Genomic DNA, 27,780 nt, shown 5'->3' with positions numbered 1-27,780 from the left:
TTCAGGTCTGAAGAGCTTGCACTAGTATTATTTAAACAACAGTGATAAGTAAAAGACAGTAGCAAGCACTGCTATAAGAAAAAGCCAAAAATCCCAATAATACGTTCATAATGTCTTTATTTTATTGAATAAATTAGATGTCCCGGCCCATCCCCACAAATAAAACTAAGTATGTGCAAGTACCCAGCTGCAAAGTACCAGGATCATTACAAAAACCGAATGGAAAGAAAGACAGGACACAACAATAAACAGTAAACAGATGGGGTGGTGATCACAGAACACCAGAAATCTGTATAATGGCCATCTGAATTCCTGTTCCTCTGATTCAGTCTCCTGCAATGAGGTCCTCCCAAAAACATCATCTATTGGCATTGAAAAACAAGTGATTTCAGCCGAGCTCCCTTTCCAAAGCAGAAATGAGAAAAAAATCAACCGAAAGCTCAGACACAGACAGGAGATTTTAAACATGACAGAGGACGTGAAGTGATTTAGACTGAGATTTGAGAGTGGATCATTGGAGGACACTGAGCCACAGCCAATATCATTCACAGAACATCACTACTTAGAGTTTTCAACACTCAGAAAGTGCAAAAATTGTACCAGCTTGTTACTGGGGCAGCGCCAAAAGGACATTTTTGTACCTTATTTACCCCTAAAAGGTTCACAGCAGTACCTTAAAGACACATATTACTATTCTAAGGTACTAATATGCACCTTTTAGGGGTAGATAAGATACAAATTTGCCCCTTTAAAGGCACTATACCAGTGACAAGCTGTTGTGCCCCTAAAGAAACTATTTTTGCACATTTATGTCTAAAAGCAAAGGAAGGCAGGACACAGAGTTGGTCAGAAACTGATTACAACTCTTTTTCCGAGTTGCAAGACTCACAAAAAACATTTCCTTTGAGATTCTGAGGAAATATTACTAATGCACAGGGGCAAAATGTCACACACATTACATGGAGAAGCAGCTTTGGTGGTTTGTGTTACAATAATATTTTAGCATTGGTGTGATGATTAATGCTGATATAACAGAAGAGACTTCCTCTTCACATACTGTTCAACAAAACCAGACTGACTGGCGCAAAAGGATTAAAATCCAGCAGAATTTCAGCCGGCACTCACAAATACGTTCATCAGAATCCCAATATGTACTACGAGTTCAAGAGAGACAAACATATGCCAGTTTGTCACTACATGGAAATATAAAGTGTAAATGTAACAAGGACACAAAGACTGTAAACGTACACAAAGTTATCCCAGTCTGGGTTAGTATAACACACAGCATACATATAAATAGAAAGACCACGTTTGAATTTTCATTACAGGACATGACAGAACAATAAAAGACCCAGTGAGCACATCAGTTAAAATGTTAATGTCTCTGTAGAACAACAGCATCCAGAGCAGATCTGTAAAAGAATAAGACCTTGAAAGAATAAAAGTATCAGCCCCAGAGTCCAGATCAAATATAGATATCACATCCGACGCTCATTGCCATTACTGAAGATGAATAAGGATTATGGGTGTGAGCGTGCAATCACAACAGACTGAGGAGGAGTCTGTGTTTCTAAAGCATAACAGATTCATTTGTGGAGGACATCCAAATGCCCAAAGCTGAGACTGGAAAACATAAATAACATGTGCACACCACAACGGACAATGTCAGCTGATTCATCATGATTCAGATAGAACGGTGAGTAAAGATCATAGTCCAGACTTCTCCTCCGCTCTGAAAGGTAGTCGATTGTCTAAGCCACCTTGTAGGAACACTTCTTTGTGAAGGTCATTTTCGAAGGAGAAAAGGAAGCGTGAGACAGGAGGGAAAAATGTGCTCTGGGCTCCGAGGGAGCGTTTAAACTGGCAGCAGCAGTCAATGCAATCTCCATCACATGGCTTTCTTTTAGTGTAACAAAGTCATTCTTATGAGTGCTCACGAGTCACTTTCACTCACATTCAGGCAAATATGGTTGGGAATATCGAATTTGGCATTACAGCACTCTGATCCACAGGTCAAAATAAGAGAAAGTGGGGTTACACATAGGATTATGGATGCTACAGTCAAAAAGATGAGGTTTGTAAGGGTTAAAGTGTAGTTATTAATACTCCCAGAGCCAGGGAGCAGATATAAACTGACACCTATTCCTCTGAAGCAGGAACAGAAGAACAGCGTAGCGTAACGTAACCAATGGGCAATGTCTGTGCAAAACAGAACTATCCAACAGTGCCAAACTTTCATCACGGAGGCAGTTAGCCATTTTAGTGTATGGTGGCCCATATATCTCCCAGAAGACCAGCCACAAACACACCTCAAGTGTCTTTTTGGCTTGACACCTCATTCTGCAGTCCTCTTCCTCAGTCTTCATCGCCTCCCATCAGGAACCCCATTATGAAGTCATTGGCTTTCTGACGATCATGTAGCGTCTGTTTGCCAGCAAGGTTTGGAGGCGGTCGAATGAGGAGGCTTGCGAAGAGAGTAGCTAGACAAGAGGTACAAGAAAGATTCAACCTGAATGTTTGCAATTTGCTGCCAATAGAAAGGCTGTTTCACACGGGACATGGCAAATTGTGGAATTGCCACATGGCTGTCGCTTTCATAGTGAAAGCGTTTTGAGCAGTGGCGGTGCTCACGACGCAGTCTCAGGGCGAACGTTGCTATATTTACAATCGACAAGGTAACATTTGCATTTTCTAAAAATCACAAATAAAACATATTGGAAATGTTGTGTGTGTGTTATTCCTTTATTTATTATTTCATGGGAACTAGCATAGTTTTCATGTCTGACACAGTTAGCTTTTTACCTGGCAAACCAACTTGTGTACTCACGCTCTCAATTTTTTTTGTTTTTAAATTTATATCTCTGTATGAGATTTTTTGATTGGTCTTAAAACTCTGGGAATTCCACTACATTTAAAGGATTAGTTCACTTTCAAATAAAATTTTCCTGGTAATTTACTCACCCCCATGTCATCCAAGATGTCCATGTCCTTCTTTCTTCAGTCGAAAAGAAATTAAGGTTTTTGATGAAAACATTCCAGGATTATTCTCCTTATAGTGGACTTCAATGGCCTCCTAACGGTTGAAGGTCAAAATTACAGTTTCAGTGCAGCTTCAAAGGCCTTTAAACGATACCAGACGCACTTTCGTATTCTTCAAAAAGCTTGCGCTGTATGTCCTACGCCTTCCCTATTCTACTTACGGAAAAAATGGTTCATTCCGTAAGCTGAATAGGGAAGGCGTAGGACATACAGCGTAAGCTTTTTGAAGAATACAAAAGTGCGGTTTTGGCGGAACCACTTGGAAGGCGATCATTTGTTTATATAAAGCATATACATTTACATTTACGATGTTTCGCTAGATAAGACCCTTATTCCTCGTCTGGTATCGTTTAAAGCTGTTTGAAGCTGCACTGAAACTGTAATTTTGACCTTCCACCGTTTGGAGGCCATTGAAGTCTGCTATAAGGAGAATAATCCTGGAATGTTTTCATCAAAAACCTTAATTTCTTTTCGACTGACGAAAGAAGGACATGGACATCTTGGATGACATGGGGGTGAGTAAATTATCAGGAAAATTTTATTTGAAAGTGAACTAATCCTTTAAAACGATCTTCTCCATCATGTTTTCAATATTCCAATATGAGCTCAGTGAAATGTTCTATGATTAGTTGTTAATAAATTTGTTCAATAATTGGTTGACACTGCTGCTGCTGCTGCTGCTCACAAAAAGTTAAAACACAAAGAGCCATGCTTGTGGAAGAGGCATTTTGAAAGCATTTTGCCACTTTCTGTATGTCTCCCATTGCATCACATTCCCGTGTGAAAGGACCGTAAGTCAGACTCACCTAGGAGATTGGCATTCAGGTTGTTGTCAATAGAGTGTTTGAGTAATTCCCTCAAGAAGGCCATCAGGTAGCGGAACACATTGCGATGGGCTCGTGGGAGCTGAGATATTAGCTGTTTTTTTAGAGGAAAACAAACAATTAATTCTTAAACTTTGTTTATTTCTAGGTTTAAAATATATTTTGAATATTAAATTTTTCAATGTGGTCTCAGACTTTAGGAATCCACTATATTTTGGATGCTTTTCATAAGAGCAAGATCATGTGTATTATGTATAAATAAGGTTAGATGGTTACTACATGTATATACACACTGCCTTACACTACTGTTTAAAAGTGTTTTTAATGTTTTTGAAAAAAAAAAAAAAAAAAAAAAGTCTCTGTTGCTCAATAAGCCTGCATTTATTTGATTGAAAAAATACAGTAAAAACCACACTGTAAAATATTATTACAAATCTAAAATAACTGTTTTCTATTTTAATATATATTTTAAAATGTAATTTTTTTTACTGACTCCAAACTTGTGAATGGTAGTGTATATATAGACCCATTCAGAGTTTTTTTTCATGGGAATTTATATCCTCATGAGTTTATAACATTATAATAAATTCACATCATTATTATATTAACAGTTTTATATAATAACATACTCAATTTAAAGTTTACTTTTTGATTTTCGCATCTTTTGTTGATTATTATAAATAAATGCAATTGAACTGCACAGTTTAGACCCTGTTGTTAATTTTTAGAAATAATGTTTTTGTATGTACTAAGTTATAAGGTTCTGTCTAATTTACAGCAATAGCTGAGAGACAAATCCTTTCATATAAGTAAAATGGACACTGTAACTGAAATATACCCAAATGAATTGGAATCAAATCACATTGAACACAGAATCAGATCGAACTCTTGTGAATACGAACTGAATCAAGAATATGTATAGATACCAAGCCCTACTACAAACAGCATATAAAATACACTGTCATGACACGACCAATATAATATGTACCTGTTTGCAGAGGCGGCTGTCATGAGAACAATCAAGACAGCGCTGATAGAGTTCATAACACAGCACAGGTTCAGGAAGAGCCTCCAAGAAGATCAATAGTGCTTCAGCAACTGAGTGATTACAGCCAGCTAACCAGCAGTCAAGGAGAACCATAGTGAACAGTGAGAATGCACATTTTAGCCAAAGGAAGAGAAAATACGGCAGTGAGAAAAAGTAAAAGACAGGGAGAAAAAAAGAAAAGAAAAAAGAACATGGCGTCTCTAGGGATGTCTCACACCATTACAGTAGGACAGAGGGAACATTCTCAGTCACTCAGTAGCATAGGGAAGAATTGTGTGGGAGAGCCCAGCCAGTCAGAGCATTTTTAAAGGGAGCCACTCGGTCACATTCACTGAAGTGACAGGCATTAGCATTTCTATGCTAAGGAACTCTGAGAGGTTTGTCCAGACCAGGGATTTTCAAAGTCAAAGACAGTAGGCCTCCCTTCTAACACAACATACATGATGACATCCCCATTTTTTTGCTAACACTTTACAATAAGGTTTCATTAGTTAACATTAGTTAACTACTTTAGTTAACTGCTATTTCTATAGCATTTATTAATTTTAGTTAATTTCAACCTTTACTCATACATTATTAAAATCAAAAGTTGTATTTGTTAAAATTAGTTAATGCACTGTGAACTAACATGAACAAACAATGAACTGTATTGCGCTTTTAATAACTCATCATCAAGCAAGTCCTGCTCTTTCTTCTCATTCATCCATGTTTCGTTGCTGTTATATCGTGTTTAAGTAGTCCTGCACTGATATGTTAACATACAGATAAACTATACAGAAAAAGATTAACTATTGGGGAGGCATGCCCCACACTTTGAAAACCCCTAGTCCAGACTATCAGACAGTAATCTATCTGCTGGGAAAATCTCTTGCCCTTTCTATATATAAACATATTTCTAATTTTGGTGGGAAAGGATACGGATGGATTCAGGAATGCTGGTGTCCAAGCAGTCAATAATACTTTGTAGCTCGTCTTGCAGGCCAGGGGTCTGGAAAAGGTCCTCCTGTAATAAAGAAAAAGAAAATAATTTAATTAGTAATTTGAGATGTTATGGTCAATCATTGGTACATTCATGTTTTATTTTGTTTACCTGCTGGCAGGCCTTGGTGTAGAGGTGATTAACAAGCAACCAGACCTCTTTGGGAATCTTCAGAGGTTTATCCTCTGTTCCAGAACTGTCCAACAAGGAATACATCCGGGATTTCTCCTGATAAAATTGAGAATTGTCTTAAAAGCTATATTTAATCCGGTATTAAATTTGAGAGCCATAAAATATCTTGTAGCACTTTACAAAAAGTACACTTTGGTGTCCCATTACATTTTTTAATGCAATAGATCCTATGCTTTTTTTTTTTTTTGTGTGTTGTAAACTATTATATATTTCTGATAAACATTTATCTAACAATTAACACAGCATGAAAAGCAGTTTTAAACACAAAGATCTGTATGCCCCTAAAATGATGACTTTGGTCTGCCGAAAAGGTCTTGACTTTCTCATCTGTATAAACAGTTATAATTATATATTTAAATGATATATTATGATTTTTCATCAAAAGAACTACAACAAAAACATTTCTTAAAATTCTCACAGCAAAGTAGTAACATCATTTGTAATAAAACTAACAAATTTTAAGACACTATAATTTCATGAAATGCATAATATAGCTGTTTGTGAATGTAAAAAGTCTGCAAAGTTTCAAAGATCAAAGCACGTGGAAGTGGAGTTATTGTTTCCCAAAAGAAAGAACCGATTCTGAACTGCCTGAAACAAGTAGTCAGTAATTCCAGTCTTACTTCCTGAATTAGCATAATGCCAGCCTATGGTCTTCATTGGCTGCTAGGGCTGTTAAATTAAAATTTAGAATATTCATCAAATGAAAAAAAAAAAAAAAAAAAAAAATCTACATTTCACTGCAAAAAGTGTGCATTAAAATCGCTCATTCAAAACATTGCAGAAATAGAGAAACTTAATGTGGAGAAGATCTTGGTTATGTCAAAACCATAACCAAAAATTTCATACAGAATGCATGCTTTTCTATTGTTTTCAACAGACAGATACCTTTGACTGTTGAACTCGCATCTCGCACGTTTAGAAAGCCATGTAATGTTAAAAAAAGTTCAACTTTTAAAAAACATGGTTCCATTCCCCTGCATCTCATTTTTTGGTCCCTTTGTCATTTTAGGTTTCAGAAGAGTGCTCGCTAGCTCCCCCTTTGTGGACAAAATGCACCCTCGATGCAAACTTTTGCTGAGCCCGCAAGACTGTGAGCTCTGCAGCTTCTACTCGACAGTCAATGTGGCATTATGTCACGAAAGTGTGGATTTGGAGGAAGATAACAAAGGGTGGCAGGGGTGGCCAATCCTGTTCCTGGAGATGTACCTACCAGCAGAGTTCAGATCCTAACATACCTGTCTGTAATTATCAAGTGCTTCTGAAAATCTTAATGAGCTGCTTCAGTTATGTTTGAGCAGGGTTGGAGCTGAACTTTGCAGGAAGATAGATCTTCAGGAACAGGACTGGGCACCCCTGGCTTAGGGGTGGAACAGGGCCTAAAACCAAAGCCATCGTTACTGTTTGCATCACTGTTTATCAAGCGCTGAGGAAGCCTCTGGAGCGGAAATTCAGATATATTAATGAGCATTTAGTTTCTAACATGTGCTGGAAGTGGTAGACCAATCACAAAAGACTGGGCCATCTGACCAATCAGAGCACAGTAGGGTCTCGGAAAGGATAGGTTTAGAGAGCCCAAATCATTTATCAAACCGTTTCAGACGCTGAGAAAACAGGTGATGCTGCAATGTATATTATGAGAAAATTAGTGCTTTTTTGTGCTTGGATGCATGTAAACCTATTGTATGAGGCTTCCAAAACAAAATTTGTAACCTTTAAAATCATTATAGGGGCACTTTAAAGAATACTGTATAACAGGCATAAATTCAGCCACATGATCTTTGAAAAAGGGCCACAAATAACATTCCTCTCTCTCATACACACACAGAAACATGTTACATGGAGAACAGTGACAACCCCAAGACCGTTAAACAATATAAGGGGGACTCATGCAATTAGTAGGAATGCAACTCATGCTGAGCCACAGAGGCAAAATCAGAGTCAAAAACAACTCTGAAGAACAGTTGACTCCAAATTACAAACACTGATTTGTGAGGCTGGTTTCACCATGCTGTGAGCTGCTTCCTCTCTCTACTAATCTAATATCACAGTGAGCTGGGTGGGGAAAGGATGGGAGGGGCAGGATACAAGCTGAGAGATTCAAGCCTCAGTGGTTTTCATTAGCCTGAACCAGCAGAGTGACTGCAGCAAGCTGACCTGGGTGAACAGGCAAGCACTTTCAGAAACTGAAACACTAGGACAAACATTTAAAAACAGGACAAAGTCATCCTCAATCATACATGTAGGCCCGATAATAGCAGCTGTCCTATTGCATGATTTGCAGTCTTTTTCTGTGCATGAAGAGGGACTTTACCTTTTCCATGCAGCTATCCTCTCCCTGAGAATCATGCAGACCCAGAATGATTGGTCGGAAAGGAGTAGTCAGAGCAGAAAGGAGTAAAAGAGGGAGGAGAGATGAGACAATAGAGAAACATTGCGTAATCAGTGAGAAGACAAGAGACGGTATTGCAACATTACAAATAAGCAGCTTTCACTTTCCAATGGGGATCGGTGAACAACAGAGAGATGGAAACAGAAAATTACTAAATATGATTGACTACTCTCTAAATTAAAAACTAATTATATTTTAAGAATAAAGTGGAGAATGGAACAGTGATGAACAACATAGACAGTTTGCATGATGACCGAGTGTTACTGAACAAGCTGTATCTTATCAAAACATTCTCTTTGTACATGACTTCCTCATTGTAGCCTCAACGCAGAATCGTGTCAAACCTGAAAGTATTCCCTTACGTAAAATCTGGGGGAAAAATGACTTGCCACAGTCTGTTATTACCTTCCACTGCCAAGAATGTGGAAAGACGACTTTTGTTTATCTTTACTTAGCCGTGTATCCTGTGATAATAATCCATCTAACCAATTGTAGCTGTGGCCTGTGCCTCACCAGATCGATGAGTTTGGTGACGGGGATCTCACGGATGGGCTTCTTCATACGGCACAGAGTCTCCAGAGATGTGCCAAAACAGCTGGGCAGATAGTTTCCAGAGACAGTGATGAAGTAGTCTTTCCCCCGGTCCAGATGAAGCACCAGGATGTCCTCGATTTTATCCTCACCAGAGTTTAGCAGTGTTACCGAATCTTTACTGACATACACCTCCAGGAAGATCTCCATTGTCTCATCTGTTTAAAAAAAACAAAAGACAAATATTTGAGACAGTCTGGAAGATAGGCACAGTCTGCACATAAATCGACAAATTCAGATGACACCTATTTGTGTCTTCTCAACCTGATATGAGCAGTTGACATAACATTTTACCTTCTTCATAGAAAATGGCCTTTCATTTCTTCTCTTATATTTTCATCATTTGGCAAAATTATCAATTCAAATTGTTTAAATTAGTGATGCACTGAATTTATTTTTTGTCCAAAACCAAAATTAAAGTTTTAAAATACACTGACACAGTCGAAGCGTGTTATTGGAGAAGTGTAATTTCTTCCCTCCAAAACTATTTTGGCCCAGTAAAATTCTGTGGTCTTTTGGAATGAACAATGTGGATACAAATTAGCTATATTTATCATCAAAATGGGTTATATTTTCAAAAAAAAAAAAAAAAAAACCTGTCATGAAATTACATACTGCCCAACTATAGAGTCTAATTATATCTTGCTAATCAGGAAGTAAAGCAAAACACTATCAAACATTAAAAAATGTGTAATTCTTTTTAATGACAAAAATACAGGGCTAAAATGCCATTATGAGATACTCACTAGGGTCTAGTACGCCTTCGTTGGGCTCAGCACGTAGCCAGGTTTTACAGTATTGAGAGTCATTGAGTTTGGGGATGAAGGCAAAGGTGCAAGCAACCTGTCCATCATTAGTGATAAGAAAACTCTCACGCTGCAGCTGACGGAACTTCACATTATCAAAGGTGAACTATGGAATAAAGAACAGGAATAACATGAAAATGTGTTTGAATGGTAGTGCATGAGGCTGTAAACACAAATGTTTTTACAGTCACTTTTGATCAATTTGCATGCATCAAAATGCATCCTTTCAAAAAATTTATAATATTTAGACCCCAACTTTTGCATGGTATGGGTATTTAACTACCCTCAGTTTGGACTGATGCTCCAGGTGATGCTGATCAGTTTATTTTTATAGTCTTTTCTATTTTAAAAGACACTGCCCCATTACATTCAGTCTAAAAGCAATTATGGCACATGTGATTAGCCCATAATCCACTGACAGTCCAGAGAAGTGCTAAGATTGTCCAAACATTATCGACACTCCACTGATATACTGTGGGATCTCAGAAAGAACGGAGGCAGGCGAGAGGATCGATGCAGAGTGAGTTTGTCAGAGGATACACTGACCTGTCTGTCATTACTCACCTCCCGACGGGTTAGGGACAAAGAGGGCAAAAAGTCATTTTCCATCCTGTCCATGTCCCGCACAATCTCTTCAAACACCTTCTTGTAGCGCTGCTCAATCACCATCTTCACCTGCAGCACACACATAAAATCAATGTGATGTTCTCAACTCCTTTATTGGAGCATGATGAAAGGAGTTAACCTCACCCCTATACTGAAGAGAGAGCTGACGGGTTTGTGGTCACTGGTCTTTAGCTCCATGTGACTGCGGTAGTGAAGTTGCTTTACGTTGCTCCCCCTCCAGAGGATACGGTCGCACCAGGCAGGGACTCGACACTTCCCACTATTAACGCACCCCAGAGGACAAAACCAAATCATGATGTGTCAACTTCATTTTTGAGTAATCTTCAAGTGATCATGTATAAAGGAAGAGGTCCTAATGCCCAAAAACTTTACCTTGAGTCCCATCGATCTGATTTAGCATCATATTTGTAAGTTGGGATGAAATTAATCTCTCCTTCCATGAAATCAGTGAAGGCACGTTTAGTGTTTCTCTGAATGTTCAGCTGGCAATGTGAAACAGAAGATGCAATTAAGTGTGCTTTCAGAGCAAAAATGGAAGTCTATATTTGGCTAGCACTTAAAGAACTGCCATATACACACAGGAAAAAGAAAAGAGGAAGCAACAAAGAATAACATAAAACCAGCTGGGGTAAAAATACAGTGGGGTGCATAAGTAAAAGAGAACACCAATGAAAATACTTTTGTGTATTTTAATTAAACATATTAAATAATATAAATAACATAATGTGATTGAAAAGTTCTGGATTTAAAAATGAACCTGAATTTCAGAATTTTATACATGTAATTTATATGCATATAAACATTACATATTTATCATTTAAATATGTATATAAATTACATATATAAAATGCTTTATCTATTCAGAACTTTCCACTCAAATTGTTATGCTAATAATATTATTTATCATTGTCTGCCACTTCATTAGGTACACCTTGCTAGTACTGGGTTGGATCTTTTTCCTTCAGAACTGCCTTAATTCTTCGGGGCATTGATTTAACAAGGTGCATTCCTCAGAAATTTTGGTCTATATTAACATAATAGCATCATGCAGTTGCTGCAGATTTGTCAGCTTTCATGTTCAAGATACCAGTTCTGAACTTTGTGACATGGCATGTTATCCTGCTTGAAGTATCCATCAGAAGATGGTACACTGTGGTCATAAAGGGACATGGTCAGCAACAATACTCAGGTAGGCTGTGGTGTTTAAAAGATACTCAAATGGTACTAAGGGGCCCAAAGTGTGCCAAGAAAAACCTCTGCATACCTTGGTTGTAACGAGTTGTTATTTGAGCTACTGTTGCCTTTCTATCAGATCAAATCAGCCTGGCCATTCTTCTCTGGCATCAATAAGGCATTTTTGCACACAGAACTGCAGTTAGCTGGATATTCTCTCTTTTTCGGGCCATTCTCTGTAAACCCTCGAGATGGTTGTGCATGACAATCCCAGTAGATCAGCAGTTTCTGAAATATTTTGACTAGCCTGTCTGGCACCAACAACCATGCCACATTCAAAGTCATTTAAATCACCTTTCTTTCCCATTGTGATGCTCAGTTTGAACTTCAGCAGAATATCTTGACTATGTCTACATGCATAAATGCATTGAGTTGCTGCCATGTGATTGGCTGATTAGATATTTAAGTTAACAAGCAGTTGAATGAGTGTACCTAATAAAGTGGCTGGTGAGTATATATATATATATATATAAATAAAAGATTAAATATTATAAAAAGGAGGCATCATCCCCAGGTCTCACCTGATCATACTCCTGAAGCTTCCGTAATTCATTCCCAGCAATAAGTTTTTTTACCTCCCCGGTATCATTCAGACATAGTCTGTAGTTAAGATCTCCAAGCCAAATCACCACACTTAGAGGAGAAATCATAAGCATTTAAATATAGGTACAATATTAGCTTAAAAATATAGTTATCTAATCATGGAATATCAGTTTAAAAAAAATGGCCACACTGGATGACTGGACGTCAGTGACACTCACTCATGTTTGACTATACTGAGAGGGGGGTATTCCATCAGGTGGAAACTCATGCGGGCACAGATGTCTTTGTAGTCCTGGTTCCGCCGCTCAAAGTCTTCCACATGAGCCGCCAAATGAGAGTTTACGAAGCAGAAGCTGGTATTGTGAAACACAAAACGCACAGCCACTCCTCCTTTATTCCCCTATAGTAATGGAGGAATAAAAGTAGGGTTAATCTTATCAGTTTACCAACACTGATTTACTGATAAAAGGAAAATATTCAATTTGATATTTGTGGTTATTTCTGTCATGTGTATAATATCACTCTAAGATTACACCATATCTAATACAAATACAACAAAAGTTATCCATTTTATGCCAAAAGATAGGCTAAAATGACTTCCTGTTTTGACAAACCACTTCCTACTGCAACAAATGCAAACATACCATTTTATTCATGAGACCAGTTCCCACAGACTCAGAAGCCACCTCTCTAATGTGATCTATGTGCACCTTGTTGACAAACACCACCAACATCATTCCCACTAGGCGAATGATACGGACCTGAAGACAGACACCATACACAGCTTCACGAAAAGTCCACACAAAATGAAAGCGAGCTGCACAAATGCTACTTTCAGGGTGCCACAGAAATGAAAAGACTGTTCTTTGCATTTTAAATGTTGAATAGCAAAAATCAGCTGTCGTTCACTCACACATATGTATTTGGCTTTATGGTGGAGGCTTCTCTCTACTGCATTAACCCATAACTGTTCTTTAGAGGAGTCCATATAGAGAAATGCCTCTGTGCTCAGGTCCAGCTCCTGAAATCTGACAAATAACTTAATAAATTAGACAAAGCACTATGATCTTAATCAATCAAACCTATTATTGGACAATGTATAATGTACAATGATCTACTAAGGGTGAAATATATTAATGTTAGTCACAAAACTGCAAATATAATGGCTGTTTTCAAACAGGTTTCCCAAACATTTCCCCATTTGCATGCTACACTTGCATTTCTTGATCTAACAATGTTTCAGATTCATTATTTTAGAGCGAGGGGCTCTTGTTCAGCCACTCACCCTAGTGCGTAGACATCTGGAGGGTCTGGGTCACTGCACAGCCAGGGTTCAAGACTGCTGTCAGGGGACTGACCGTTCACATTCCAAGTGCCTATGAAGAACCTGTAAAATACAGTGACTCATTCAAACACTTGGAATTAGCCAAAACAAAATCACTTACATTACGTTTCCAGGCATGTGACACTCACCGGAAGTTCTTAATGTCCACATATTCTTTCTCTTTCTTGCTGAGGCGATACTTAAGCAGGCCTTCCCTTGACCCCGAGTGGGTGCTCATCATGGCCTGTCTCATGGTGTACTTTGACGGGCTGTCAGACCAGGAAACAGAGCGGTCTACAGACTGAAATCTGCCATGAAAAAACAACACTGTCTTCAACAAAACTGAAAATGTACAGGTTTCTGCATTTAAAACCAGTAGCACTCACTCATTTCTGACAGGTGTGGCGTTCAGTGCGGATGGTGGCCTTTCTTTAGCAGCCAGTCCTGCCGGGTGGTTAGTCGATGGCGTGTACGTGCCTTTCCGAGGGGGAAGAGGGGGCACTGGTGGAGGAGGCGGCTCTCGTTGTGCAACTATACGGTTTTGTTGGTTCTTCTTCTCTTCCACTTTCATACAATGGTTAAAATTTGTTTCAAAACCAAAATCTGTTTCAAATGAGAAGACGGGGTCTATAAACACAGAGAGGAACAAAGCAGAAGGATTTTAAGTGACAGAACGTTCATGGGCTTTGGTGTATCTGGCCATGTAACCCAATGTGGAAATCATTACGTTCTGGCATTTTTATTCCATACCTGTATTTGAGGGCTTTGCTAAAGTACTGTTCTTGATGTTGTTTGAGGTGGATTTGGAGGTTCCTCTTTGAGGTGGAACAGGAATGCAGTCTTTGACTGGAATAGGTACAACAGGCTCCATCTTCCTGGGCAGTGAACTCCTCTTCTCAGCTAAAGGTAGACCATTTAACAGTGATGTTTCATGTATTTATGAATTAGGGCTTTAAATAAAATTGAGAATGGCTTTCAAAACATCTTTAGTAGTGGTAGTTTGATACAAGCTGAAAAAGGTTCCAACAAATTACAGAAATCATGCAGCAGGTGGTCTAACGTTTGACACGATTGTGGCTGTAACAATGCAAACTAAAATAAACCAACACCAAAGAATTAAATCTGTTAAACTTTCTGCCTGACACTGAGGTCAAATTCTTCCAGGAAGCATTCATTACTGACAAACCTATAAAACTGGGTGTTGGTTACCCTGGTAAATAAATGATTAGAGTAGTTAATAAATAAGATATGTGGCTTGATGTTTGATGTGGCTTGGATGCATTCTGTGCAGGGGAAATGAGGTATATCACCTTGCTGTTGGGCCTTCGTCACATGCTGTAAGAAAGCCTGAGTGTGTACGTCATCCTGCAGCTCCAGCAGAAGCTCTGGCATTCGCTCGCCTCGAAGAAGAATCCGTATCGTCGCTGTTGAGGAACAGTGTCACATTCTCACATCCAAACATCACAGCTATACATTTTATTCTTTATCAAAAACATTTTTCTTAAATGAATCATTATTTATGTATTAATTAAGGCAGTATGCATTAAGAAACCTCCCTGAGTATACAAATTGTATAAAAAAAACAGTGCATGTAATCTACTGCAATTTCATACAATTTATAAAAAGAAAATTAAATGGATAAAAGTAGCAATAAGCTGCTTATCCTGAATGTTGCTACAATAAGCTGCTTATGGCTAGATAGATATGATTCAACCAAAAATTATATAACAATTATTTGAAAAATTATGCACTAAAATTGTATCCTATGCTGATGTAATCATTCCAACACACTACATAAACTTAATTAAAAAAAAACAAAAAACTTACTGTTAATCGAGAGGTCAATGAGAAGTGCTTCTTCAGCCTCTAAAAGGAAAAATTAAAGAAAATCAGAGAGAGGTACAGCACATCTTACAGGTTTTCAGGGGACTGTACCAGGAAATATAAAACATAGCCTGCTGTCTATGGTGACAAATGTTTTTCAAATATTTGATCATGGGAGAGAGATTTTATTATGCAAACACAGTGCTAATTTTCTAAGCCTCACTGACAGAGACCAAAGGTGAGTTTGCACAGGGAGAAAAAAAAAAATTTAGTGAGAAGAGAGCAAATGTATTTACACTGTTACAAAGCCCTTCTGTAAACTATAAATAGTCATTACAAACTTACCTCGAACTATCTGAAAATGGTTATTGATGGGGATGGACAGCTGGGGCACTGGGCTTAACACAATTGCTTCAGGGTTTGCCAAAATATCCAACCTAACAACAAGAGACTCATTCATGAAAAGTCATACAAGAGCACATAACACATCTCATAAGATTTCCTTTAGGAATTCCACTTATTGTTCCAGGATATTTAACATTGTAGTCGGTTCATATATTTCGTTTTTGAAAGAAACAAACTCAAAAACAGGGTTATAACACCATTTCTGTTCACTTACTTGCATAGTTTATTTATATAACACAATAGAACAGCAGTCGCTGACCATTGTGCTGTACAATTTAACAAAAAAATAAAAAATAAAAAAAATAAATAAAAACACCAATCAAAACAACAAAATAACATAGACATATTACATGCAGAGAAAACAAGCTCAGAACGACTCACATAATATAAGCCTTCTCTAGAAGTTTTAGGTTTTTACTTTAAACAGAAATTCTGTAGAGATTAACCAAAAAGATAACCGATTAACACTTATACGTTTAGCATACAGCACACTGAGAATGATATACTACTGTTCAAATGTTTGTGGTCAGTAAGATTTCTTTTTTTAAAGAAATATTTTTTTTTAAAGGATGCATTAAACTGATCAAAAGTGACAGTAAAAACATTTATAATGTTACAAAAGATTTCCACTTCAAATAAATGCTGTTTCTGTGAACTTCTGAAATAAACTATTACAGCTTCCACAAGAACATGAACACTGACAATGTTGTCAACATTGATAATAATAAAGAAATGAAATGTTTCTTGAGCAGCAAATCAGCATATTAGAATGATTTCTGAAGGATCATGTGACACTAAAGACTGGAGTAATGGTGCTGAAAATTCAGCTTTGCCATTACAGGAATTACATTTCAAAATATACAACAATAGAAAACAGTTATTCAGTATATATAAACAGTTATTATAAATTATAATAATATTACACAATATTGCTGTTTTGTGCTCAAACAAATGCAGCCTTGGTGAACAACAGAGAGAAACATGAAAAAAATCGTACTGACCCCAAACTTTTAAACTCATTTCCAACAATGGTCCACCATAATCTCATCAAAAATATAGCTTCAGAATACAGAGGGTGGAGGGAAGCTTACAGAAATGCAGCAGGCTAAATGCATATTGGAGGGCTAATTGCAGACCATATTTCACTCTCTGACAATAACAGTGCCAACTCCAGGGCATCAGGTTCCTCTCAACATGGTCTTACCTCCCATTTCACTCCATGGGAAATTCAATTACAGTGGATTATTGGAAAAACCTTCAGATTTCCCTGCCTGAGTGTGCCATGCAAACACATGGAGGCAAGACTAGAACCCCTCTGTGCTGCCAGTGAGCCCCCTCTCTCTCAGTCTCAGAAGACGATAATTGCTGTAATGGATGCTGTTGCCAGGAAACACAGCACTCATGAACAAGGGAAATTTGGCCTAGACTTACTAAGCAATCCCACATTCAATCAATACAAATAATAGCCCAATGTAGTGATGATGGTTATACTCTGCTCATGCCAAAAATATCTCCTTCCTTTCTGAGGTTAAACCATGGCACTCGTTGACACATCAATTGACAACGTAGCTCAAAAATCCAATCAGGCTAAATGAAACACATACTTTTGAAACAATATACTTTTATTAGCTTGTTATACAGTGCCCTCCACAAATATTGGCACCCTTAGTAAATATGAGCAAAGGCGGCAGTGAAAATAAATCTGTATTGTTTATCCTTTTGATCTTTCATTTCAAAATTCACAAAATTCTAATCTTTCATCGAAGTAAAACATTTGAAAGTGGGGGAAACTCACATTATGAAATAAATGTTTTTCTCCAATACATGTTGGCCACAATTATTGGCACCCCTAGAAATTCTTATCAGTAAAATATCTCTGAAGTATATTCTCATTCATATTTACATTTTTTAGCACGCCAGGGTGACTAGGAGCAGGATTGTCCAGCCATGACTTCCTGTTCCACAGAAGTACAAATGTGTAAACAAACACAAAGGCCAAATTCCTTTAATCGTTCATCACAATGAGAAAAACCAAAGAATATAGCTCTGATGTGCAGCAAAAGATTGCTGAGCTTCACAAAATAGAAAATGGCTATAAGACAAAAACTAACATTTAAAAAAAAAAAAAAAAAAAAAAATCACCATTTCCACCATCAGGGCAATAAATAAGAAGTTAATTCTGAAGGACCTGGAGAGGAATGGTCTCTTATATCTTGTCAGGTGTTCTCCAAACTCATCAGGCATTATAGAAGAAGACTCAGAGCTGTTATCTTGGGAAAAGGACGTTGCAACAATTGGGTGCCAATAACTGTGGCCAACGTGCTTTTCCCCCCATTTTCAATTGTTTTACTTTAATGAAAGGTTAGAATTTTGTGAATTTTTTTTATCGAAAGATCAAAAGGATAAACAATGCAGATTTATTTTCACAGCCACCTTTGCTCATATTTACTAAGGGTGCCAATATTTGTGGAGGGTACTGTATCTGTCATCATCTACTCACGATCTTGGCATTCTAAAACTGTAAGATTTCATCTTTAAAACATAAATTAAGATATTTTTGATTTCGGTCCCTCCACTGAAAGTCCATTCCACCAAAACTCTTCAAAATGTTCATATAGAGATCGTAAAATAAAGCCATATTAATAGAGCATTTAATTCTTCTGAAGAGACACAATCACTTTCTAAGATTAATAGATTTATTCACATAAACATTGATCAATGCACAGACATAGAGCTCATTAAATATGGTAAATGGGAGCTCAAATGTGCTTGCTTGACAAGCGAGAACCAATGAGGAATGTTCTTGCGTGTTACAAAAGTACGATTGAGCTGCCATTGACCATATTTGATGTGCTCTATGCATGTGCGTTGATCAATGTTTATATGTGAATAAAAGCCAAAATTATCTATCAATTATCTATCAAACTATCAATAGTGTTGCATGTTATTGTAAGGAGATTCTTTTCATTACAAAGGGATTCAACAAATAGCATTTGTGACCTTTTTTACCCAGTCAGTTCCGGAGTTTTGAGTAAAGCTGAGTGTGTACACTTTTAATGCAGTCTGTGTGCTCATGTGAGGCTTATTAGGCTCTAGGACACCGAGGTGGAATGCAGCATAATGGGCAGCATGTTGGCATCCACCACCGCTGCTCTAACACACACAACGAAAGCCACATTGACTAAACACCATCTGACTGAACAATCTTTCACAGAATCTTCTCACATCTATAGTAACCCGCAGTCCAAATATAATGGATCATTTTCACTTTTCTGTTTTTTTTATTTATTTTTGTTATTTAATGCCAAGGTAATATCACAAAATATAGTGCATTACATTACATTTTTTTGAAAATGAAAACAAAAAAACTTACATAACATAATAACTGTGGGAATGCTTCGTCACGGCAAGTAAAAATGGTCCATAATCATGAATTTTGCCATGTCTTGTTAAAAAACAAATAACAGCCTGTTAACAGCCAGCTGCATTCTCAAGATAGAGATGCTGATAGATAACTAACAATTAGACTTCCTGCGTTGGTGGGTTTGGTTGCTAATGTCAAAAAGGCTAAAAACGACCACACAATCATCAGTAATAACACAGACTGGCAGCAGCAATGAACCACCTGACAGAACAAGCAGTTCAGTCCAACAGAGATTGAACAGCTGTTCAACTTTCTGAGGCTTTAACGTTTTCTTTTGCAACTAATCCAGTTTTACACATAAAAGCCAAGTTTAGTATAACAGCAAAGCCCTTTTAATAAAGTGGAATGGAAAACTGAGGTCTAAGTCTACTCACTTGAACTGTCCAGAACACTCTAACAGGGACAGGAGTCTTGGTTCTTTCTGTCCGCTTCTGAGCTCGTGTCCTCTAACAGTCTGAAAAAAATCACTGTCAAGGGTTCAATTGAATAGCAAGAGGCAGAGAAAAAGGGTGGAAAAGCGTGACGCCTCATGGCTCTCTCTCCCTCCCTCACAAAATCAAAGAACTTGTTGGACTTTATACAACTTCATTAATTAAGTAATAAAACAATAGGGGAAATCCCGAACATACTTCAAAACGCGTAAAAATCTCTTTATAGCCTTTGGCTGCGACATGTCATACCTTACAGACATCATATCAAATGACATGACATTCACAGAATGCTGTTCAAGTTATTCAAAAGAATGTAAGAGCAGCGACACAGTATGTTTGGATAAACAACACGCTTACTACGAGACACTTCTGTCTGACAGCAGAGAGAAAAAAAAGCAACAAAATTGACTTTGCATTTGTATTCTGTTAAGCCTCTTTATTACACTGACTAAACGAAAATAAATGTTATTTTTACCATTAAAGCTAGGCTAACAATACATGGCTAAATTACTTCTAAAGAGACTACTATTGCTCTTAACAAAGTGAGAATGAACAACTGAGCTCCCAAATAAAGGATACGGCCAAACATTGGCTATCTGGAATCCCGAATGAACGCTCCATCGTGAATGTAGTTAAGTGTGTTGTATTAAAGCCGTCAAGCGGCTAGCTAACAGGCTAAACTCAGCGCGAGTGTTTTCTCATGTCAGGCTCCACCCCTCACCGCTCGTGCAGCGCTGGCCTTCCGGGGTAATCGCGACACAGACCGCTCGCTAGGGGAAGAATTTACCTTGTAAAAACGGGTTTACACAAACACTGTTAAATCAATGTTCACTCGCTCCTTCAAAATGAAGAGACGTAGACGAGAAATAAGAGTGCGATTCAGCTTGTGAGCCGGTGAGGAGTCATTGAACTCCGGCACAAGCTCCGGAGAAAACAACACCAATCGAATAACGTTACGCGTGTATACAATTCGGGCTAAAACAGAGTGTGGTTACGGTTACGGTTGATTATCGCGTTAATAAACCAATAACATCTCAAGTGATGATCAAAATATGTAGTAAGACATCACCGGTCATGAATGAGTTTCGAGGTCATCATCGCCGCGCTCTCCAGGACGCAGCAACACCACTGGGTGTGTTATGCGCTGCTCAAGGACGTCAAAGATACGCAAAATTTTCGCATATTCACTGTAAATACAGTATAGTTCACTGCATTGTATAAATATTTGTCATTGCAGAGCCTACGTCATTTTAATCGGAGGGCTGTTGCTTCATTAACCGTAAATCTCAAATAGCCTGTCAAACGGATATAGGGCTGATGCCTATCCTTTCGGTTGCATAATGTTTTCTTTAGAAGGATAAACAATGTGTTGCAAGTGTATTATTTCAACACAACCAGGTTTTAGATAACATCAATTCAAACCAAATCCCCCGGTTGGCTGTGTTTTATAAGTACGCTAATATGTTTTATTTTTAATGTGCACAACATCCAAAGAAATCAGATGACTGACTTCCATTCCCACTCATTTAATAAACCACAGTTTGAATTATACATAAATATGAAAATGAATACATAAATACAGTCTATTCATAAAACACAAGCAGGTGAGCTTGATAAGGATGCCAAGGCTGTCATTCTTGTTACACATTTACAGACAATCTAATCTTGTATATCATTCATGTTAAATAGTATAATTAGTGTTTGTTTTATTAAAAAAAACAGTCAACAATCAGATATGCAGAGAACATCGAGATCAGGCAGAGGAGGTTTTGATTTTGTGCATGGCATAAGGGCTGGAGTTAATGTGGGGCCAAATGTCTCCATTGGGCATCTCAGGTTTGTCCTCATCCCTTCTCTCCTCCATCACCACTGTCATTATCATCTCTTGGTTGATCGTGTCTGGTGTGCGATAAGGGCGCATGAGGTGGCGAAAAGAAGAACGCAAGGAGGCCTCATCATCATCAAAATCATCTATTAGTCCTCCCTGTGACCTGTGGGAGGATTTTAGCTCATCTCCTAGCTCAGATGCCAAGTCTTTCAGGTCTCTAATCAGGGTGGATTTGAGACCGAACAAACAGAGCAAGAAGAACAGACCAGCACATATACCAGAGACAAAGCATAAAGCCACCGTCTCCGGAAGACCTTGGGGAAATGGAAAAGAGGCCAAGATGAAGAAAATATTAAAAATTTAATAAACAATACGTTCAACCATAAAGAGAAGAGATTAAATTAATTAGTAAAATACTACCACACTTAGTAAATGAGAAGGCCATTGCTGACTGCTGATGTTAGCAAAACCACAGAGAAAGATGACTTGTTTTTGCATCGATTTAGTTTTTTTTTTTTTTTTTTTTTGTATTATATTCATGTTACTGTTACATGTACTGTATAGTATGTATAAAACAACATTTATGTTTGCATTTAAAAAATGAATTTAAAAAAACACAAAAAAGAAAAGTGAATAATAGTAAGTAAAAATGGCATCAAACCATTTGAACATTCTAGGATCAGGCCACACATCTAACATACCCTGGATCTGGGAAAAGATTTCCAGAGAGTTGGTGAAAATGTTTTGTGGTCTGGACACACCAGGGCCAGTGTACCACCCTCCTGTGAAGGGGGAAAGAGGGGATTGGATCCTGCAGTCAGCAGGACCGTCAACAACCAATGACTGGCAGTTATATTATATGGCTGAGTCATGTACAGTTGTGGTCAAAATTTGACATACACCTTGAAAAAATCTGCAAAATGTTAATAATTTTAACAAAATAAGGGTAATAAAATTGATTTTGCCCTGAATATGCTCTTTCACATAACAGATGTTTAGATATAGCCCATAAGACAAGATAATAGCTGAATTTCAGTGTTGGGTAAGTTACTATAAAAAAGTAATTAATTACTAGCTACTAATTACATCTTTAACAGTGTAATTAGATTACTGTACCAATTACTCTTTCTGAAAAGTATTGCATTACTTATTAATTACTTGCTATATCACATACTTGCTAAATCACAAATCACATACCAGTCGAACAATACAAGGATAGACATGAAACTGCTCTTTTAATTCATTCAAATTAATAATATAAACTTGCATAAATTATTCTTGTACTGAGTATTTGTAGGGAGATTATTTAAATAGAGTATTTAAAGGGAGAAGTTTACATTAAAAACATGCATAACATTAGATGATAAATTTGGATGTTATACCCACTATTGTTTTGCATCTTGTTTCCTTCTTTGGCATTAGTGTTTTCAGTTTTCTCCTTTTGCAATAGTTATTTATGAGTCATCGAAAAGATGGATCTACAGTCACTAGAAAGGATGAAAAAGGGACTCATGAACAGCCGTCACAAAACAAAAATACAGTCATGGATCATCCAGGTAATGACACACAGTATTAAGAATAAATCATAATTTAAAAAAAAAAAAAAAAACCTTTGCAATTTTTATGATCACTCTTATTTTGTAAAAATTATTAACATTTTGCAGATTCTGCCAGCAGGTACCAGGTTTTAACCACAATTGTATCTTTCCTGTCACATTTTCAAATGCAATACTTACACATGCAAATGAGTCGCAGTTATTATGTTAAAATCATCTTTTTAATACAAGCCGGCTTATTAAAATGAAATTTAGCTTAGCAATTAAGATAATTTACACCATAAACTCCTTTTTCTTACCATGCGTATAGTCAGAAAGCAAGAAAGGATCTGTGTTTCCACGTCCAACATCTTCCAGTAGATACCGTGGTACTAAATGCACAACAACAAAATAAGTCATTTTATGACTGCTTCAACAGTAATGAATAAGATGATCGTAGTTTTTAAACCTGTTGAAACTCACCGCAGGTGAAGGAAACTCGCAAGTGCTTTCTGGTACCAGGGAAACAGGGGTCTCCAAACCCCTGAGCATCAGCTAGCACAGAGCAGTTCGTCCTGCCATGACACTTCCTCGACACTCTCCTCAAGGCTGATGGAGACAAGCACTCTAACAGGAAACAGACTTTTTAGCATAATCCCATCAAATGAATTTGAACACATATTTTATTGCCTCTGCTGTTGTAGCAAAACCTTCCCACTAGATGGGAGAAGTGTGTTATTTTATTCTCAGACCTATGTCAGTTTTTGTTTTAGCCTCTTGAGGGCACTCAAGACTGTCGTGCTCCAGGTGGCCAAACGTGGCTGAATAAATGGCCAGAACCGTGTCATTCTTACAGGCCAGCTTCAGCCGCTCATTCTCACATACCGTTTTCGAGCGGTGATGCTCTGTGGAGAAGAAAAACTTACTTATGTGCTGCTCGGTTACAATATCGCTAAAGTGAAGCACAATATACAGTAGGTGTCTCACCAGGCTTGCATTTGTAAGAGACAATGATGTATTTGCTGGTTTCAGGGCAGGGATCTTGACCAAACACAGGACTCACCACAGAAATCTGACACTCCTGTCGATCCTGGCACTCAGACATCACTTTCTGACCATGAAAACACATTCTGACTGAAATTCATTAATCATTTATGTGTTTCATAATGGAGATTTTTGTCTCTAGAATTAAAGAATGAGCTCATTAATGATACCTGAATGGCTGTGGTTGATATACAGTCTGTGTTTTCCTCTGTTATGTTTGGGTTTGTGTGTGGGCATAGATATGGACTCGGGATACGGCGTCCATAAAATGCTGAGAGGACAGACACGGATGTTCTAGAAGGGCATCTGATGGACAATGTCTCTCCATCACAGGCATGGGCTGTGTGGTTCTTCAGGATCCTGTGGAGGTAATCTAATGGGGAAAAATAGACTGATATACAATATGACAGCTTTTAAAGTGGGCTAAAACCATCAGTAGAGCATCACCGCTGCCAAGTAAAGGCACTGCTCAGTATACAAACAAGGCATTGTAAATGTATTTAGAAAACCCACTACACAATACCATTGTAGACCACAACTTATTCTACAAGCCTATTGTAGTGTAAATCCAGCGATATGACAATGGACAAACCAACTCCCTCACTTATCTAATCTTGCAATTGCAAGGTGTGGTTGACATAATGATGTAGAAAGCGCTTCTCAGGTTTCTACCAAAAGTGCTGTTTTATCTTACAAATACAGTAATACAATAACAGAGATCTGAAACCCAGGAAAATACAATAAAATAAAATAATAAAAATGTTAATAATTTTGCCCTTGGGTGGGCCTATGCTGTTATTGATAAAAGTTTATGAATAATACATTTTAATGATTTGGATTTTGAATAAAATAAAGTAATTTATTGATAGGCTAAATATCTTTGTATTATTAATAGATTTCAGTGTTTTAAGAACATGTTTGGTATAAAATAAAAATAAAACTCTTTTGGTGATTCTAAAAAAGATCTAGACAATCATAAATCAACTTTATTAATAGTTAAGTCAATTTGTTTTTTAAGTTCAAGTTAAAGGGTTAGTTCACCCAAAAATGAAAATTCTGTCATTTATTACCGTTCCACACCCGTAAGACCTTCGTTCATCTTCGGAAGGCAAATTAAGATATTTTTGTTGAAATCCGATGGCTCCATGAGGCCTGCATAGCCAGCAATGACATTTCTTCTCTCAAGATCCATTAATGTACTTAAAAACACATTTAAATCAGTTCATGTGAGTACAGTGGTTTAATATTAATATTATAAAGCGACGAGAATATTTTTGGTGCACCAAAAAAACAAAATAACGACTTATATAGTGATGGCCGATTTCAAAACACTGCTTCACGAAGCTTCGGAGCGTTATGAATCAGCATGTCGAATCAGCGGTTCGGAGCGCCAAAGTCACGTGACTTCAGCAGTTTGGCGGTTTGACACACGATCCGAATCGTGATTCGACACGCTGATTTGTAACGCTCCGAAGCTTCCTGAAGCAGTGTTTTGAAATCGTCCATCACTATATAAGTCGTTATTTTGTTTTTTTGGCGCACCAAAAATATTCTCGTCGCTTTATAATATTAATATTGAACCACTGTACTCACATGAACTGATTTTTAGTACATTAATGGATCTTGAGAGAGGAAATGTCATTGCTGGCTATGCAGGCCTCACGGAGCCCTCGGATTTCAACAAAAATATCTTAATTTGTGTTCCGAAAATGAAGGTCTTATGGGTGTGGAACGGCATTAGGGTGAGTAATAAATGACATTATTTTCATGTTTGAGTGAACTAACCCTTTAAGCTGCTATTGATTTACTGCACATAGTTTCCTTTAAACATTGTCTTAAGAATTTTTTTTATCTTTCAAATAACTAACTTTATCAGAAAATTGCATTGAAGGAGAGAGGCATAGGTCAAGGACTGCAATGTCAGAAGAAATGACACATGGAAATGACTCCACTGTACTGCAGATTTGAGATGTAAATCTTGTCATGTGGAGAACATGAATGAGCGACACTGCAGAACATTTCCCTCTCTAGATGCATTTTTCTCTTTCTTATCCTCCACTTTTCCACACGGCTCAGGTATGTTTTTAACATGTGCTACGTTCCTTCATTGGACCATGTCCATGAGTATTCAATGAGAAGGAACTGGATCAAGGGTATTGTCTAGCCTGTACCTCTCTCTGTCTCTCTTGGCTTAGACCATTCTGCATCTGTAGAGCCCTCTGTTTTGCAGTGCCAGGCACAGACACACTCACAAATAAACACAATGAGCTATTCTTGGCTTGTTATCACGCTTGAAGCCATTATGTTTTGTTGGGGGGAGATACAGAAACAAATCAAGAAGCCAATATGTGTCACGTAAATGCCTGTAGTAATCAAAATATGAAACGCATGACTTTTTACAGAACTATGACATATAAACACTGCTGTTGGCCATGTATTTGTGGATTCTAGTGTATTTTCTAGTGTATATTGCCAACAGTATAATATATTAACTTCTTCAACCTAGCTTCTACACAAAATGTTTGTCTTTGGTTCACAATGGGTTAATGTAGATAACTGCCTTGCCTTCTTATATGGATTGTGCTCAAACAATGGAAGAGGATGGGACCGTTCTGTGACCTTAACACCCGTCTCTCTTAAGCTGATGCTCTACAGATTGTTGACAAGGACTGTGTAAAAGACAAAATACGGAATGTTCTCTTTCCTTTTGGACATATGCTTCAAGACAGCATGCTGAATTTCCTCTCACAGCCGCAAAATCAGAGAAAAACACTTACCAGAGAAATCTGGAGCTGATGAGGTTTGCCTTGTGTTGACAGCTAGGGCGAAGGAGAGGAAACACCAGGACCAACAAGAGCTCCATAGAGACATAGTGCACAACGCACATTACAAAGCACTGTGATTTTTAACTAGGAGAAGTTGTTTGGATGTTTACTGCCCTCTGACTTCTGACCAGGAGAAAAGGGTCAATGGTGGCATTGTGCTGAGTGGAGAACAAGCGCTCTTTCAACAGCACTGACACTGACACACATTTGTGTCATTGCACTATTTAAATAGTTTTCATGCTTGTTTTCCGTTTATCAAAAGGGCTTTTTGAGGTGACAAGGTTCACTTGCTGTTTAATAAATGGCCACCCTGATAATAAATGTAGTTTCCAGGCAAATATACAGCAAAAATCACTTTCTTAATCAGTATTTTAGTCTTGTTTAGTCTTGTTGATTAAAACAAGTAAAATCAACCTGATAGTTTTCATATAGTTCATATACATCTATCTTAAATGTATTAATATACAAAAGTTTTGTATTTTGAATAAATGCTGTTCTTTTGAACTAGAATCGAGAGAAAAATTATCATGCTTTACACTAAAATATTAAGCAGCACAACTTTTCAACATTGATTTCTGAGGGATCATGTGACACTGAAGACTGAAGTAATGGCTGTACAATTTTTGTTTTCTTGAGTTGATCATGTTTTAAGAAAGTATTTTTACTGGAAAAACCTCAAAACCTCAAAAATCTTTTCTGAGTTTGATGGTTTTGTTTCCTTCGCTTGCATTGATGTATAATCACAGAAGTGGGCCCTCATGATCAACATGTGGGGTCCTGTCCTGTGGGGTCCACAAATGAAGATATTTTTGTTGAAATCCGATGGCTCAGTGAGGCCTCCATAGCCAGCAATGACATGATTCGGA

General features: G+C 37.6%; 2 protein-coding genes across 5 annotated transcripts; both read right to left on the bottom strand.

The window, feature by feature from the left end:
• Window positions 1–100: 100 nt before the first annotated feature.
• ocrl (OCRL inositol polyphosphate-5-phosphatase) lies at window positions 101–20,896 on the bottom strand. 2 transcript variants are annotated; one of them, XM_051918308.1, is made up of 24 exons: window positions 20,262–20,896; window positions 19,626–19,705; window positions 15,768–15,859; window positions 15,426–15,464; window positions 14,909–15,022; window positions 14,349–14,498; window positions 13,985–14,225; window positions 13,748–13,906; window positions 13,560–13,661; window positions 13,188–13,302; window positions 12,919–13,035; window positions 12,493–12,674; window positions 12,253–12,364; window positions 10,871–10,980; window positions 10,622–10,757; window positions 10,436–10,546; window positions 9,812–9,977; window positions 8,988–9,223; window positions 8,397–8,420; window positions 6,002–6,118; window positions 5,830–5,914; window positions 4,852–4,979; window positions 3,846–3,957; window positions 101–2,480 (listed from the first exon to the last, which is right to left on the bottom strand). In XM_051918308.1, exons 1-24 carry the CDS (start codon window positions 20,301–20,303, stop codon window positions 2,356–2,358), a joined length of 2,895 nt encoding a protein of 964 aa, XP_051774268.1. In that variant the 5' UTR covers window positions 20,304–20,896; the 3' UTR covers window positions 101–2,355. The 2 variants fall into 2 exon arrangements, with proteins under 2 accessions (XP_051774268.1, XP_051774269.1); XM_051918309.1 differs by lacking the exon at window positions 8,397–8,420 and having other exon boundaries at window positions 20,262–20,895.
• A 292-nt stretch (window positions 20,897–21,188) lies between these two features.
• Window positions 21,189–27,096, bottom strand: si:ch73-335m24.2 (protein eva-1 homolog C). 3 transcript variants are annotated; one of them, XM_051918311.1, is made up of 8 exons: window positions 26,867–27,096; window positions 24,260–24,462; window positions 24,033–24,156; window positions 23,798–23,950; window positions 23,529–23,672; window positions 23,366–23,437; window positions 22,212–22,292; window positions 21,189–21,824 (listed from the first exon to the last, which is right to left on the bottom strand). In XM_051918311.1, exons 1-8 carry the CDS (start codon window positions 26,958–26,960, stop codon window positions 21,436–21,438), a joined length of 1,260 nt encoding a protein of 419 aa, XP_051774271.1. In that variant the 5' UTR covers window positions 26,961–27,096; the 3' UTR covers window positions 21,189–21,435. The 3 variants fall into 3 exon arrangements, with proteins under 3 accessions (XP_051774271.1, XP_051774272.1, XP_051774273.1); XM_051918312.1 differs by lacking the exon at window positions 22,212–22,292 and having other exon boundaries at window positions 26,867–27,091; XM_051918313.1 differs by lacking the exons at window positions 21,189–21,824; window positions 22,212–22,292 and adding an exon at window positions 22,891–22,997 and having other exon boundaries at window positions 26,867–27,092.
• Window positions 27,097–27,780: the final 684 nt, after the last annotated feature.

The sequence above is a fragment of the Ctenopharyngodon idella genome, chromosome 14, assembly GCF_019924925.1.
Source record: "Ctenopharyngodon idella isolate HZGC_01 chromosome 14, HZGC01, whole genome shotgun sequence".
Classification (NCBI taxonomy): domain Eukaryota; kingdom Metazoa; phylum Chordata; class Actinopteri; order Cypriniformes; family Xenocyprididae; genus Ctenopharyngodon; species Ctenopharyngodon idella.
This window is presented reverse-complemented; position numbering and strand designations above follow the sequence as displayed.

Excerpts from the sequence above, each read along its gene's own strand:
- si:ch73-335m24.2 (XM_051918311.1), bottom strand. The coding sequence starts at position 26,960 with ATGTCTCTATGGAGCTCTTGTTGGTCCTGGTGTTTCCTCTCCTTCGCC. Across the intron at positions 24,157-24,259 it reads TATCAACCACAGCCATTCAG|AAAGTGATGTCTGAGTGCCA; the intron begins GTATCATTAATG and ends TTTCATGGTCAG. Across the intron at positions 22,293-23,365 it reads GCTTTCTGACTATACGCATG|GAGGGTGGTACACTGGCCCT; the intron begins GTAAGAAAAAGG and ends CCCCCTTCACAG.
- ocrl (XM_051918308.1), bottom strand. The coding sequence starts at position 20,303 with ATGGAGCGTTCATTCGGGATTCCAGATAGCCAATGTTTGGCC. Across the intron at positions 3,958-4,851 it reads ACAGCCGCCTCTGCAAACAG|CTAATATCTCAGCTCCCACG; the intron begins GTACATATTATA and ends CTAAAAAAACAG. Across the intron at positions 2,481-3,845 it reads CCTGAATGCCAATCTCCTAG|CTACTCTCTTCGCAAGCCTC; the intron begins GTGAGTCTGACT and ends CCTCTTGTCTAG.